This window comes from Coregonus clupeaformis, chromosome 7 (genome assembly GCF_020615455.1).
Source record: "Coregonus clupeaformis isolate EN_2021a chromosome 7, ASM2061545v1, whole genome shotgun sequence".
Lineage (NCBI taxonomy): Eukaryota > Metazoa > Chordata > Actinopteri > Salmoniformes > Salmonidae > Coregonus > Coregonus clupeaformis.
In genome coordinates, this window is record NC_059198.1 from 40,687,381 (window position 1) to 40,703,393 (window position 16,013).

A 16,013-nucleotide genomic window follows, 5' to 3' on the forward strand; every position below is an offset into this window, starting at 1 on the left:
CTTGCAGATGCACTCTGTGCAGGGGTCGATGTTGAGGCTGCCTTCCAGACTGCACTCACAGCGTGAACACAGGGGGAAGTCCTTGTAGCCAAAGGCACAGCGTTCACAGCGCTCACCTGCAAAGCCCTCTTTACACAGACACTGGCCTGGGTTCAGACCTGCACAGCACAGTCAATACAGCACAGTTAGCATAGTCCAGTTAGCACAGTCAATACAGCACAGTTAGCATAGACCAGTTAAGTTAGCACAGTTAATACAGCACAGTTAGCATAGTCCAGTTAGCACAGTCAATACAGCACAGTTAGCATTGTCCAGCTAGCACAGTCAATACAACACAGTTAGCATTGTTCCAAGGTGAGCGGCAGGCGAGGTGAGTAGTCATGCTGTACTTCGCTCCGCAGGTAATATGACACATTACATTACAACGGAACGATTTGATTAGTGTAATGTTAGCTAGCTACATAGTTGTATTTGTATCAAAGATAAAGGTGTAGTATAGAGAAACTATCGAGGTTAGCTAGCCAGCTACATTCGTTCGCAGCGACGCCGTTTTTCAAACAAAGTCAACACCGCAGCCATTGCTAGCTAGCCAACACTACCAGCTAGCAGTACTGTAGCAACTAAATACAATATCCTTTTAGCCAGCTACATTCGTAGCGACGCCGTTTTTCAAACAAAGTCAACACCGCAGCCATTGCTAGCTAGCCAACGCTACCAGCTAGCAGTACTGTAGCAACTAAATACAATATCATTTTAGCCAGCTACATTTGTTCGCAGCGACGCCGTTTTTCAAACAAAGTCAACACAGCAGCCATTGCTAGCTAGCCAACACTACCAGCTAGCAGTACTGTAGCAACTAAATACAATATCACTTTAGCCAGCTACATTCGTTCGCAGCGACGCCGTTTTTCAAACAAAGTCAACACCACAGCCATTGCTAGCTAGCCAACACGACCAGCTAGCAGTACTGTAGCAGCTAAATACAATATAATTTTAGTCAATGAGAATTTTGCAACATAAAGCTTCCCTTTCTGAACATTCGAGATGTGTAGTCCACTTGTGTAGCTAGCATGACTGACTTTGTGCTAGCTAGCCAACGTTTAATTATTGCTGCGTTATGAAAGGAACTAGACACGGACACGAATTATCTGTTTAGTGTGTTAACACACTATTGGTAGTTTGTTGTAACCAAGTATTGGTGCTAAACCGTGTGTTATTGGATGCTAGCATGCTAGTTAGCTATGGCGTCATAGGATACGGTGCCCTGGGCGGTTTTCATGGAAGAATACTGTACCAAGTTAGCTAGCTGAATAAAGTAAGTTAGAGTCTATTCCTAGAAACATTGAACCGCTGTAGTTTACAACAATTATAATTTCTAAAGTGGAAGTTGGGAGAGTTATATTCGGGTGTTTCAGTGAAACAACTATAGTTTCTGAAGTGGAAGTTGGGAGAGATATATTTGGGAGTTGTGGTGAGGGAGGCCCCGCTCTCTCCTTTCCCAGATGTTTAGTTCATTTCATTCCGATCTCCTCTGCATTATTGTAGCCATTTGCTGCAGCCTGTCAACTATGCCTCTGCCTATCCCTGTTCTCTCCTCTCCGCACAGGCTACACAAACGCCTCACACCGCGTGGCTGCTGCCTCTAACCTGGTGGTCCCTGCACGCACCACCCACCTGGAGTTCCAGGTCTCAGGCAGCCTCTGGAACTGCCGTTCTGCTGCCAACAAGGCAGACTTCATCCCAGCCTATGCTACCCTCCAGTCCCTCGACTTCTTGGCGCGGACGGAAACATGGATTACCACTGAAAACACTGCTACTCCTACTGCTCTCTCCTCGTCTGACCATGTGTTCTCGCATACCCCGAGAGCATCTGGTCAGCGGGGTGGTGGCACAGGAATCCTCATCTCTCCCAAGTGGACATTCTCAATTTTTTCCCCTAACCCATCTGTCTATCTCCTCATTTGAATTCCATGCTGTCACAGTCACTAGCCCATTTAAGCTTAATATCCTTGTCATCTATCGCCCTCCAGGTTCCCTTGGAGAGTTCATCAATGAGCTTGACGCCTTGATAAGTTCCTTTCCTGAGGATGGCTCACCCCTCACAGTTCTGGGGGATTTCAACCTCCCTACGTCTACATTTGACTCATTTCTCTCTGCCTCCTTCTTTCCACTCCTCTCCTCTTTTGACCTCACCCTCTCACCGTCCCCCCCTACTCACAAGGCAGGCAATACGCTTGACCTCATCTTTACTAGATGCTGTTCTTCTACTAATCTCACTGCAACTCCCCTTCATGTCTCCGACCACTACTTTGTATCCTTTTCTCTCTCGCTCTCCTCCAACACTACTCACTCTGCCCCTACACAGATGGTAATGCGCCGCCGCAACCTTCGCTCTCTCTCTCCCTTCTCTCTCCTCTTCCATCCTATCATCTCTTCCCTCTGCTCAATCCTTCTCCCTCCAATCTCCTGATTCTGCCTCCTCAACCCTCCTCTCCTCCCTTTCTGCATCCTTTGACTCTCTATGTCCCCTATCCTCCCGGCCGGCTCGGTCCTCCCCTCCAGCTCCGTGGCTTGATGACTCATTGCGAGCTCACAGAACAGAGCTCCGGGCAACTGAGCGGAAATGGAAGAAAACTAGACTCCCTGCGGACCTGGCATCTTTTCACTCCCTCCTCTCTACATTTTCTTCATCTGTTTCTGCTGCTAAGGCCACTTTCTACCACTCTAAATTCCAAGCATCTGCCTCTAACCCTAGGAAGCTCTTTGCCACATTCTCCTCCCTGCTGAATCCTCCCCCCCCCCCTCCTCCCTCTCTGTGGATGACTTCATCAACCACTTTGAAATGAAGGATGACGACATATAATCCTCGTTTGTTAAGTCTAATGACACTGCTGGTCCTGCTCACACTGCCCTACCCTATGCTTTGACTTCTTTCTCCCCTCTCTCTCCAGATAAAATCTTGCGACTTGTGACTGCAGGCCGCCCAACAACCTGTCCGCTTGACCCTATCCCCTCCTCTCTTCTCCAGACCATCTCCGGTGACCTTCTCCCCTACTTCACCTCGCTGATCAACTCATCCTTGACCGCTGGCTATGTCCCTTCCGTCTTCAAGAGAGCGAGAGTTGCACCCCTTCTTAAAAAACCAACACTCGATCCCTCTGATGTCAACAACTACAGACCAGTATCCCTTCTTTCTTTTCTTTCCAAAACTATTGAGCGTGCCGTCTTTAGCCAACTCTCTTGCTATCTCTCTCAGAATGACCTTCTTGATCCAAACCAGTCAGGTTTCAAGACTGGTCATTCAACTGAGACTGCTCTTCTCTGTGTCACGGAGGCTCTCCGCACTGCTAAAGCTAACTCTCTCTCCTCTGCTCTTGTCCTTCTAGACCTGTCTGCTGCCTTTGATACTGTGAACCATCAGATCCTCCCTCTCCACCCTCTCCGAGCTGGGCATCTCCCGGCGCGGCTCACTCTTGGATTGCGTCCTACCTGACCGGTCGCTCCTACCAAGTGGCGTGGCGAGAAGCTGTCTCCGCACCACGTGCTCTCACCACTGGTGTCCCCCAGGGCTCAGTTCTAGGCCCTCTCCTATTCTCGCTATACACCAAGTCACTTGGCTCTGTCATATCCTCACATGGCCTCTCCTATCATTGCTACGCTGACGATACACAACTAATCTTCTCCTTTCCCCCTTCTGATAACCAGGTGGCGAATCGCATCTCTGCATGTCTGGCAGACATATCAGTATGGATGACGGATCACCACCTCAAGCTGAACCTTGGCAAGACGGAGCTGCTCTTCCTCCCGGGGAAGGACTGCCCGTTCCATGATCTCGCCATCACGGTTGACAACTCCGTTGTGTCCTCCTCCCAGAGTGCGAAGAGCCTTGGCGTGACCCTGGACAACACCCTGTCGTTCTCCGCTAACATCAAGGCGGTGACCCGATCCTGTAGGTTCATGCTCTACAACATTCGGAGAGTACGACCCTGCCTTACACAGGAAGCGGCACAGGTCCTAATCCAGGCACTTGTCATCTCCCGTCTGGATTACTGCAACTCGCTGTTGGCTGGGCTCCCTGCCTGTGCCATTAAACCCTTACAACTCATCCAGAATGCCGCAGCCCGTCTGGTGTTCAACCTTCCCAAGTTCTCTCACGTCACCCCGCTCCTCCGCACGCTATAAGGTGAATGCACCAATTTGTAAGTCGCTCTGGATAAGAGCGTCTGCTAAATGACGTAAATGTAATTGTCCAGCTAGCACAGTCAATACAGCACAGTTAGCATAGTCCAGTTAGCTTAGTCTAGTTAGCACAGTCAATACAGCACAGTTAGCATAGTCCAGTTAGCACTGTCACTACTGCACAGTTAGCATAGTCCAGTTAGCACAGTCAATACAGCACAGTTAGCACAGTCAATACAGCACAGTTAGCATAGTCCAGTTAGCTTAGTCTAGTTAGCACAGTCAATACAGCACAGTTAGCATAGTCCAGTTAGCACTGTCACTACTGCACAGTTAGCATAGTCCAGTTAGCACATTCAATACAGCACAGTTAGCATAGTGCAGTTAGCACAGGCACAGTACATTATAGTTCCGTGTTTGTACCTTTCTCCAGCTTGGCGTGGTTGTCATCTCTGATGCAGGCAGGAGTCAAAGACCCCCTCATGTCACAGCCACACTCCACACATGGGTTCTCATCGTAGGGCGACACCTACACACACACACACACACACACACACACACACACACACACACACACACACACACACACACACACACACACACACACACACCCAGGAGGAAACCAATACACAATGACCATTCACATTCCACACAAGGTACACACTGCAATTAAAAGTTTAAAATCGCTATTCATCCATCCAAGCAAGGGCCATCACACCAATATAGTTCCTCTCTACAGTCATTCTAGGAGGACACAGTAACACAAAACTCCATTATCTTTCGTTGAGCCACAGCCACAGAACCAAAACTAGAATGTGTTTGTAATCAGGCCCACACACACACACACAGATTTTATTGTCCAATCATAGACAATAGGAATGTACACAACAGTGCACAGAAAGGCTTACGCCACTAGGCGGGGACACAAAGGAAGACCAGGGGGGTCCTCAGGAAACAGGGACCATATTGATGGATTGGATTACGGGGACCATAGGGACACAAAGAGGGCATCGGATTACGGGGACAGTACCTCGCTGGGTCTGTAGAAGCCATCTGCGCAGGTCTCACAGTTGACACCGGCCGTGTTCTGGGTACAATTGATACACACACCCCCGCCATGGAAGTGACCATGCAAGTTCATGCTCATCTTGTGGTCGTCCATAGTTTGGTTGTAATAGCAGTCCTCGGCCTTGTCGTGGCAGTTACATTCTAGTGGAGGAGAATATTAAATAGCTCAGATAACTACTAATGCATCTTAAAGGTAGACTCAGATATTGCGATGAGCGATATGCAAGACTTTGCTCTCACACGATCACACACAGTATCTGTGCATGTGCATGGGTTCGCTTCACACTGTTAGAGCGTGGTAGGTACGGGACCAAAACAGCTGAGAAGTTTAGCCTCGTGCTTCACTGCTCCTAGTTGTTGCGGAAATTGACCCACTATGCTGTTTATTTTGTGCACTAACGTCATATCGCTGAGTCTACCTTTAAATGTGAGAGTAGTGAAAGGATAATTTATATTAAGAAAACATGAGTGTGAAAAACATTAGGAACACCTTCCCAAATTGAGTAGCACCCGTTTTGCCCTTAGAACAGCCTCAATTCGTCGGGGCATGGACTACAAGCATTGGAGCCCATGTTGACTCCAATGTTTCCCACAGTTGGCTAGATGTCCTTTGGGTGGTGGACCATTCTTGATACACACTGGAAACTGTTGAGCGTGAAAAACCCAGCAGCGTTGCAGTTCTTGACACACTCAAACCGGTGCGCCTGGCACCTACTACCATACTCTGTTCAAAGACACTTAAATATTTTGTCTTGCCCATTCACCCTCTGAATGGCACACATACACAATCCATGTCTCAACTGTCTAAAAGGGATCATAGCTTTCACCTGGATTCACCTGGTCAGTCTACGTCAAGGAAAGAGCAGGTGTTCCTAATGTTATGTACACTCAGTGTATGCATACTGTTCACACAAGTTTTTATTTTATTCTGTACTTTGAGTAAACACGGTATGTGCAATTTCATTAAGGTGCTGAAACAGCTGAGATATGATGATATCAAATATGACATTTACATAAAAAGCTTGTAAAAGCCCGTACAGTAGCTAACTCTGCTTCACATCTATTGATATTAAAATGCTTGAATTCCTTCAAAAGTGTCTCATGGAATTCACCAGAGGGACAGGAAACAAGAACCTCTTTCATGTGTGTCAACGAATAAGTGAAACATGCAAGTGGATTTAATTGAAAAGCGTGAGAGTTATTTTATCTGATCTGGCACACTTTAAATCAAGTCTAAATCCAGCATGTAATTCCGTTGTCTTTATTTACTAAGCGACAACCCAAAGCAAACATGTACAGTATGGTCTTCTACTTAAGATAAGGTTTAGACTTATTTCCCCTTAGGCCCAAAAAGACCAAGTGCAGCTTACTCTCGCATGTGTAGCCGTTGGAGAGGGTTCCCGGTTGCCACGGTTCCTGGTGGTAGCCGGGGCAACACTCATTACAGCTCTCCCCACAGGTATTGTGCTCACACACACACTGCAACTTCTGAGAGGACAAAAGAGAGAGAGAGGTGAGGAGGAGCCACAGGAAGTGACCGATTAAGTCCTATTGCCAGCTGGGAGTGGGACACACACACACATTATTTCCTAATTTTTCCTTGTCAAACAAACAGCTGGTCCTATACAAGGTGTGAAGTGACACGTGTGTGTTGTATGCGTATCATGTCATGATGTTTGTGTGTTACAGATGTAGGATCTTAATTTGAGCCAGTTTGCTACAGCAGGAAAAGTATCCTGCAACAACAGGAAATGTGAATTTGTATGTGGATTATTATAATACATGGACATTTTTGGGGTCTGAAATTTGAAAGCCTTTTTAAACTTCAAATATACTTCAAGTTTTACATTTCCTGCATTGCAGGAAAGTTCTCCTGCAACAGGGAGGTCAAATTAAAATCCTACATCTGTACGTTGGTGTGAAATATATGAGTGCATTTCCAAGTGGCAAGTTGAAGGGTCACAGGATTAGTGCTTGCTTTCTCATCCTCTTGTTAAGGTGACATTCCCACTTAATGAGGAAGGCAACCAATTCTACTGAGTAAATGTTGAGCCGAACCATTCCTCCAGGGACTATGGGGGGGGGGCTGGGAATACTAAATTCACTTATAAAACAAATGTGTTTGCCAAATTGATTTATCATAAAGAAGTATTACTACCATACTTTGCATAAAATAGATATAAAAGTACTCTTTAGTACAGCAATGAACCAATGTTGACCCTGAGTTACCTTGGCAACGGGGTCCAAGGGGCAGCTCTGGGCGTGGCCGTAACAGATGCACATCCCGCCCACTGAGATGTCCTTGATTGAATAGTAGTACTGCAGAAGGAAACACAATGCCAATCAAGTTAGAATGACAAGACTGAAACAAAATTCAAAGCCAATTAATTACACTCAAATCTGCCTGGAGAAATGACAACTGATGTATCAACTCATACTTCACACATTCAGATGCAAATAGCTCATAACCAACCATAAAAATGCAATATACATTTTGAAAACGTTTTTCAAGACAACGCACAAACCACATATTTTGAATGAATGACCAATTTGGTTTAACATACTATTTAAACAGAAAACAGAACAGTTAGTGAGTGCTAGTGATAGTGCTTTAGTCATACCCGTCTGGTGACGATGGGGTCCACCTCCTTGGGGTCACGGTAGCTGAGGGTCATGAGGTCGGCGTTGAGCGTGCGGATCCTCTGCAGACGCAGCCGGATGTAGCGGGCTGAGGTGAAGTCTAGCAGCTCTGGGGTCAGTTGGTCAGCACTGGGCCGCCCGTTGATCAAAGACGTGTGGATCTGAATAGGGCAGAAAAAGATGGACGACGACGTCAAAGGACCTTCATGACCAAATATGGCTTAATAAATCACAAAGTCATTTTTCATTTTATTTTTACACGTTTTCGATCAAAGACTAGTGGCAAAAATGAACAACACACATACAGTACATATTGACAGAATTACGTCATTACGATACTTTTTTCCCTGATATCACTTGCCAGTCAGACCAACAGGCAAATGACATAACACAGGGCTAAACAATATAAGACAGGATCAAGGATCTCACTGTGGGCTTCGGGGTGCGTCTCAATAGTCTAAAGTGGCTTCATCTCCTTGTCTCCCTTCCTTGTTAAATTACTGAGATGCACCCCCAGGGGCTGTGAGAAACCACAGAGTATCCTAACCACAGATGTTCATTACGGCTCTGCCTCGGCTAGAGTGACAGTAGCCCAGCAGGCTGGCTGGCGTCTGGAACTCCGGGAAAGCAGGCTTTCATTATCGGGAGGACGGTTGAGTCATCCCTTGTCTGGACTACAGGTGCTAGAGGGGGGTGCACAGAGCTCATTCTCATCCAATTATCTGCGCTGAACCGGACCTAGTAAAGCAGTGGTCTGAAACTCCCGGCCTGTGGGTCACCAACATGCAGCTCATGAGCTCAATGTGGCTCGCAGGCCGGGAGTTTCAGACCACTGTGGTAATATAAAGTTTAAATAAATAGATAGCTACCTCTCCATGCTCCAGGGGTACGAGGCGTGAGTAATAAATAGATAACTACCTCTCCGTGCTCCAGGGGTACGAGGTGTGAGTAATAAATAGATAGCTACCTCTCCGTGCTCCAGGGGTACGAGGCATGAGTAATAAATAGATAGCTACCTCTCCGTGCTCCAGGGGTACGAGGCGTGAGTAATAAATAGATAGCTACCTCTCCGTGCTCCAGGGTTACGAGGCGTGAGTAATAAATAGATAGCTACCTCTCCGTGCTCCAGGGGTACGAGGCGTGAGTAATAAATAGATAGCTACCTCTCCGTGCTCCAGGGTTACGAGGCGTGAGTAATAAATAGATAGCTACCTCTCCGTGCTCCAGGGGTACGAGGCGTGAGTAATAAATAGATAGCTACCTCTCCGTGCTCCAGGGGTACGAGGCGTGAGTAATAAATAGATAGCTACCTCTCCGTGCTCCAGGGGTACGAGGCGTGAGTAATAAATAGATAGCTACCTCTCCATGCTCCAGGGGTACGAGGCGTGAGTAATAAGAGGTACAGATGACCTCGTCGTCTCGTTTGTAGGTGGGGGGTCCGAGGCGGGGGGTGATGTTGTAGTGGGTCAGACATTCTGTGTCGCTGATGGCGTAGTACTGCCAGGGTGTGTACTCAACACCGTCCATTGAACGCTCCAGCACCCAGTTACCAGGACGAGGGGAGTTGGCTGCCTTGATGATGATGTAGGCCACCTGGAAAATCTGTAGACACAGACAGACAGACAGATTTTTATATTTAATATTTAACAGTGTGAGTACAAAGGACACACACACACACATGCACTCATGCACAAACACACACACACACAGAGTTATTCTCCCACCCATAATATTTTATGTCTGGATCTCCATTTTATTGTGCATGACTGAAAGCTCAAGCTGTGCACCTTACATATGAGTCTTTGATTGACAAGGAGCACAACAGGTCTGTTTTAACGTAATAACAGTGTACTGACACATTTAACCACTCAGCGTTAAACCACAAACTCTCTGTAACCCTCTTTCATGTGGCGTAGTCACAATGTTAATTGCATGTTTGATTGAATTCCAGTCTTAGTGCATCTGGCCCTAACAGCGTGGCATATGACCCCTTACACATCATATGATAGGTTACCAAGCTAAAGTGTGGTCTGTATCTAACAATTAAAGCTCCCTTGAACCCCACTGTGAGACCTTGCTTCCACTCTCTCACTGTCTCCTCAACACTCCCCTACGGCCCTTACACAGTCACAGGGCACTACTAGACTGCCATTGCAATGGAGATGTTATTTATTACCAGAATGTCCTTTCTCATTCTCTCTTTCCCTCTCTCTCACCTCTCTATGACCCTCTCAGTGACACTAATAACAGTCTAGCCTGCCTCACATAAACACACATAGAACCTGAGCTAGCCGTTATCGGCTTCTCCAATTGGCTTGTCAATGGTGCGTTTCCCCAGGGGCTAAGTGGAAACTAGACACCTGGGACAGGAAGCTTACACTTCATCCCCACCCCCCTCTGTTAAATCCTCCCTAAAGGTTCCAGGCAGCGACACGAGGCTGTAAGTCTACCTTGCGGACAGGAGGCACACCTGCTGGCATGTCACAGCTGATTTACGGCCGATTCATAACTTCCTCAACGGCGAGGGAACGCGAGCGTTAGCGGGTATCGTCGCCAAGCCACACAAGTCGTTCCAGTGCATCTAAATGTCAATCCCCCCTCAGCGCTGAGATAGATCATTTGAAATGGAGAGCTGGTTGACTTCCCTCAGGTTATGTCTGATCCTCAAGTTACAGAATGATTAGCCCGTATGGGCTTCTGAAAGCTAGACAAGACGTTCGGTTCAAACATCTTTGGCTAAATGCCTTAGTCTGTATAGAAACCATAGGGTTGACAGATTCTGAAATCCTCTCTACAGCCTTGAAAGATTCACCTGTATGGGCCTCTGATAGCTAGACAAACATCTTTGGCTAAATGCCTTAAGGCCTTCCCACACTGTACTTCATATTTAGTATTTTACAATTATTATATGTTGCACTGTGCGATGTTACCAAATAAAACTCTTGATATTAATCTGGCCAGATTGTACGATTTGTTTCAGTTTTGTCGTCACATTCTGCTATTGGCTTGCGTGGCTAAATTAGCCGATGTAGGTTACGTCAACTGCAGAGGTGTATTTGATCTGCACATGTGCCAGCACCAGCAGAGCAAGCCTCCCTCTATGCTCATGCGCAAGTGAAGTGAGTTTTGAAAAAGTATGCATTTTAGAAATAGTTTTCATACACAAACTTTATATGTCCCAAAAGTATTTTTTTGCATTTATTAAAATCCCATCAGTTAGCCTGATTTCAGATATGTCATGTGAACAAGATTATTAGGGAAATAGTTATTCTTGCAAAGCATGTAAACGTTTAAATCAAACTATTATATTAATCAGACTATTTACAATAATCATATTTTTGTGTGTGCATACTCAGTGCCTATTGGTCGGTCACCGGGATCAGCTCGTAACACCAGCCTCACTACATGATAAAGGCTCCAAATTTCAGACACAGACAGAACTCTGGTCGAAGCCTACGACCGCACTTAGTGGTACTTAATCGGCAGACCTAGACGCTGTCACACTGAATGAGCCAAGATGTGTGACAATCATTTACGACCAGAAAATTTGCCATAACGGCAAAATCGTGGCATAAGACGGATAAAATTGTACAGTCTGTGCAGACTTTTAGTCAATATGGGAATGTTTGGGTTGCCAGATTCTGATATCTTTCCATGTCCTTGAGATGACTAGATAGACGGCTGGGACAGGAAAGGTAATGTGGTCAGTGAGGTTAACATTCCTGTCCCAGCAGCAGCTTTCTCTCTCTGGGGCTTCTGTAGAATCATTTTGACAGGAAGCATCATTATTTTCATCAAGGAAGCTTGGTCACCAGAGCTTCTTTCTTTGGTTCTTTGGCCCAGTCTAATCCAGAATGTGTGTGTGTGTGTATGTGTGTGTGTGTCTACGACCTCCCTCAAAGGTGCTTAGTGTTCTCGTGGGGCAAACAGATGCTGTGACTGGACTGGGTTAGTTAATCTGGATCCATATGGACTACAACACATTCCAGTCCTGGATGGAGGCAGACCTGAACAGTGGACTAGCTGCCTTTGTGCCTCAAGTTAACTAAAAGCCCATTACTAGAGCACTCAGTTTAGAGGATACAAGTTAGCTAACATCACCAGATATCAGTTATTTCAAATGTAAAACCAATGAAATCAGATATCTGTGTCAGAAATTGGGACAGTTTGCTGAAATTGTGATCTGAGTGCCACATTTCAGCAATATGTTTTGACGTGGCTAGTTACTGTGACTGCTAGAATACAAAGTGTTAGTCATTACTAGATGCTGAGGGCAAAGTTGTTCCCACTGTGTCTCTTTAGCCACCCAGTCGTTACCATTAAATCCCATTCCGCCCAGTAGGACACAAAGCCCTGTGTAATGGTGTGCCTCGGCTAAGCTGCCTGGTCACTGTGACTGGCTGGCGGACTTTGATGTGAGCTAGCAAGACCTGGCTGCCAGTAGCTGCGGGAAACAGGCAGAGGATTATCTTTGTAATTAGCTGCCATTTTGGATCAGGTGGGGGGGTTTGGGAGGGGTTGTCTCAAAGGATAAGTGAAAAAGTCTGACCAGTGTGTTAGAAGCCTGAATCGTGGGGTAATCGAAGGGTAAACTGTGACCTACGAGACAAAACGAAAACACATACACTTACTAACACTTTTCCAATTGGAGTAACATTAAGGAATAGAAGTGTGCTTCCCGACCGGTAGCCAGACTAGCCTCTGTGCCAGTTTGACCGACGGGAGAGCGGGTGAAAGATAACAAGGCGGGAGAAGACAGTCAGGGGTACCCGGCCAGTGGGAACGAGCGGAACCAGGCTGCAGGGGAGAGACAGGAGGATTACCCATCAGCCCCTAAGCCATCAAAGGGGCCCAGTTCACCAGTTGAGCTTCGCCCTGGGCGGGGCCGGGGCTGTGGAGCTCAGAGAGCGGAGCTAAGTCCCCTCACTGGAGGGAGAAGCCTAGACCAAAACTAAAGAAATATGGCCACCACAGACACTGAGCAGAGCTATGTCCTTCTTGCTACTAATCACCAACATGCTATAAAGACCTTGTCCTAACCTCTAGCTTGTTACAATACACACCAAACTGCCTGTGTGTGATTATAAGTTAGACACAAAGTTAGACAACGTTGATTTTGAATATGTAAAATTGTCAGGTAAATTACTTGAGTATTTTATAAATATTCACACAGAAAAGCTTTTGGAGGCTGTCATTTGGCTCCCCTATTTGTTGTGTCTCTGACACTGAATAGAAACCAGCAGAACACTGAAAAGCAGTACATTCTCAGGCCTAGACAAGAACAAGACCCAATTTCAGCAGTTTGAACATTTAAGATACAGTGAGGGAAAAAAGTATTTGATCCCCTGCTGATTTTGTACGTTTGCCCACTGACAAAGAAATGATCAGTCTATAATTTTAATGGTAGGTTTATTTTAACAGTGAGAGACAGAATAACAACAAATCAATCCAGAAAAACACATGTAAAATGTTTTATAAATTGATTTGTATTTTAATGAGGGAAATACGTATTTGACCCCCTCTCAAGCAGAAAGATTTCTGGCTCCCAGGTGTCTTTTATACAGGTAAGGAGCTGAGATTAGGATCACACTCTTAAAGGGAGTGCTCCTAATCTCAGCTTGTTACCTGTATAAAAGACACCTGTCCACAGAAGCAATCAATCAATCAGATTCCAAACTCTCCACCATGGCCAAGACCAAAGAGCTCTCCAAGGATTTCAGGGACAAGATTGTAGACCTACACAAGGCTGGAATGGGCTACAAGACCATCGCCAAGCAGCTTCGTGAGAAGGTGACAACAGTTGGTGCGATTATTCGCAAATGGAAGAAACACAAAATAACTGTCAATCTCCCTCGGCCTGGGGCTCCATGCAAGATCTCACCTCGTGGAGTTGCAATGATCATGACAACGGTGAGGAATCAGCCCAGAACTACACGGGAGGATCTTGTCAATGATCTCAAGGCAGCTGGGACCATAGTCACCAAGAAAACAATTGGTAACACACTACGCCATGAAGGACTGAAATCCTGCAGCGCCCGCAAGGTCCCCCTGCTCAAGAAAGCACATATACAGGGCCGTCTGAAGTTTGCCAATGAACATCTGAATGATTCAGAGAAGAACTGGGTGAAAGTGTTGTGGTCAGATGAGACCAAAATCGAGCTCTTTGGCAGCAACTCCACTCGCCGTGTTTGGAGGAGGAGGAATGCTGCCTATGACTCCAAGAACACCATCCCCACCGTCAAACATGGAGGTGGAAACATTATGCTTTGGGGATGTTTTTCTGCTAAGGGTACAGGACAACTTCACTGCATCAAAGGGACGATGGACGGGGCCATGTACCGTCAAATCTTGGGTGAGAACCTCCTTCCCTCAGCCAGGGCATTGGAAATGGGTCGTGGATGGGTATTCCAGCATGACAATGACCCAAAACACATGGCCAAGGCATCAAAGGAGTGGCTCAAGAAGAAGCACATTAAGGTCCTGGAGTGGCCTAGCCAGTCTCCAGACCTTAATCCCATAGAAAATCTGTGGAGGGAGCTGAAGGTTCGAGTTGCCAAACGTCAGCCTCGAAACCTTAAGGACTTGGAGAAGATCTGCAAAGAGGAGTGGAACAAAATCCCTTCTGAGATGTGTGCAAACCTGGTGGCCAACTACAAGAAACGTCTGACCTCTGTGATTGCCAACAAGGGTTTTGCCACCAAGTACTAAGTCATGTTTTGCAGAGGGGTCAAATACTTATTTCCCTCATTAAAATGCAAATCAATTTATAACATTTTTTACATGCGTTTTTCTGAATTTTTTTGTTGTTATTCTGTCTCTCACTGTTCAAATAAACCTACCATTAAAATTATAGACTGATCATGTCTTTGTCAGTGGGCAAACGTACAAAATCAGCAGGGGATCAAATACTTTCTTCCCTCACTGTATGCTGTGGTGGCAATAAAGTTGGAATCCAGACACAGACAATAGCGGTGGAAGTCATGGCTGTGGGTTCGGACCACATAAAAGAGGCTGGCATTTGGCCACAGGCCTTTTTTGTCTAGAGGGGGAGATGAGTAAGTCTTTTGTGTTGGTGGGAGATGGGAGATGGGGGAAGGGCGATGGGGGCCGGAGAGCCCCGGACACGACAGGACATGTGCTCAGAGAGGCCCAGCCACAAACTTGACAGGACAGTGTGGATATCAGCCAGTATGAGCCAGTGTAGGAAACCAGCCACCGCCATGGCTCTTTCACCAGAAACACTTACTGTAAGTTATGAATCACATCACAGATAGGTTTTCTTTAGAGGTTGGGGTCAGGGTCAATTCCATATTGGAAAATAATTGTAAATTGGTCATTGTCTTCAATGATCCCCCCCTCCAATTCAGGATTTGTTCAATTCACATTTGAATGTGAATTTGAACCCTATCAAGTGTTATGGACGGTCCCTTCTCACCAATCACAACCCATCAACATACTACCTTCCCACTTCCCACATTGTTTACATGAAGTGTGTCTATAAAAAGTAAGGTAACATGTTGACATATCGGTGGGCCTTACAGGTTGTATTTTGTCAGAGGGTCCTTACGATGGCTATTGTGGTGGTGACGGTGGCGGCATTGTCGCTGTAAAGGGAGTGGGCCAACACAGCTGGGCAGTGGGACAGGGGGCTGTTTGGACAGCAGTGCCTGCATTTGCCCCTCTCCCCTCTCTAACCCTCTCTCCCCTGGGTTTGAGCCGCCTGGGGGGCCCACAGGATGAGAGCCCCAAATGGTGTCCCCTCTGTTTGTTTGGCTGGGGCCTGTTAATTGGATAAAGAGCCCCCCCGTGTATGTATGTGTGTGTGTGTGTGAGTGTGTGTGTGATGTGCTGGAATGGCATCCACAGGCAGATTAGCCCATCTAAATCCTGACACTTTGACACTGTTTCCTTTTGGGTTTGGACTCCTGCTGGATACTGGTCAATACTAGTACTGTCTGCTAGGCACCACACTGGGGGCTTTAATCAAGATGGATGCCACTGGTACCAAACCAAAAACACATGTCTTCATCAAATAAGTGTATATAGGCATTTCACTTATTCACTTAACATAGAACATATGTGCAACATACTGTAGCTTATATAAGAATATATTTACATTGTGGCAC

The 16,013-nt window shown here is 46.3% G+C and overlaps 1 protein-coding gene across 2 annotated transcripts in view; it reads right to left on the bottom strand.

Annotated features, from left to right (window-relative positions):
• Nucleotides 1–16,013, bottom strand: part of LOC121569181 (laminin subunit alpha-1-like) — a 63,738-nt gene that overhangs the window by 35,132 nt on the left and 12,593 nt on the right. For both annotated transcript variants that reach the window (XM_041879909.1, XM_041879908.1), the window contains exons 4-10: nt 9,247–9,489; nt 7,869–8,048; nt 7,477–7,566; nt 6,618–6,735; nt 5,210–5,388; nt 4,603–4,708; nt 1–158 (exon numbers count right to left, since the gene is read on the bottom strand). In XM_041879909.1, coding sequence (XP_041735843.1) covers nt 1–158; nt 4,603–4,708; nt 5,210–5,388; nt 6,618–6,735; nt 7,477–7,566; nt 7,869–8,048; nt 9,247–9,489 — 1,074 coding nt within the window. The remainder of the gene's footprint in view (nt 159–4,602; nt 4,709–5,209; nt 5,389–6,617; nt 6,736–7,476; nt 7,567–7,868; nt 8,049–9,246; nt 9,490–16,013) is intronic.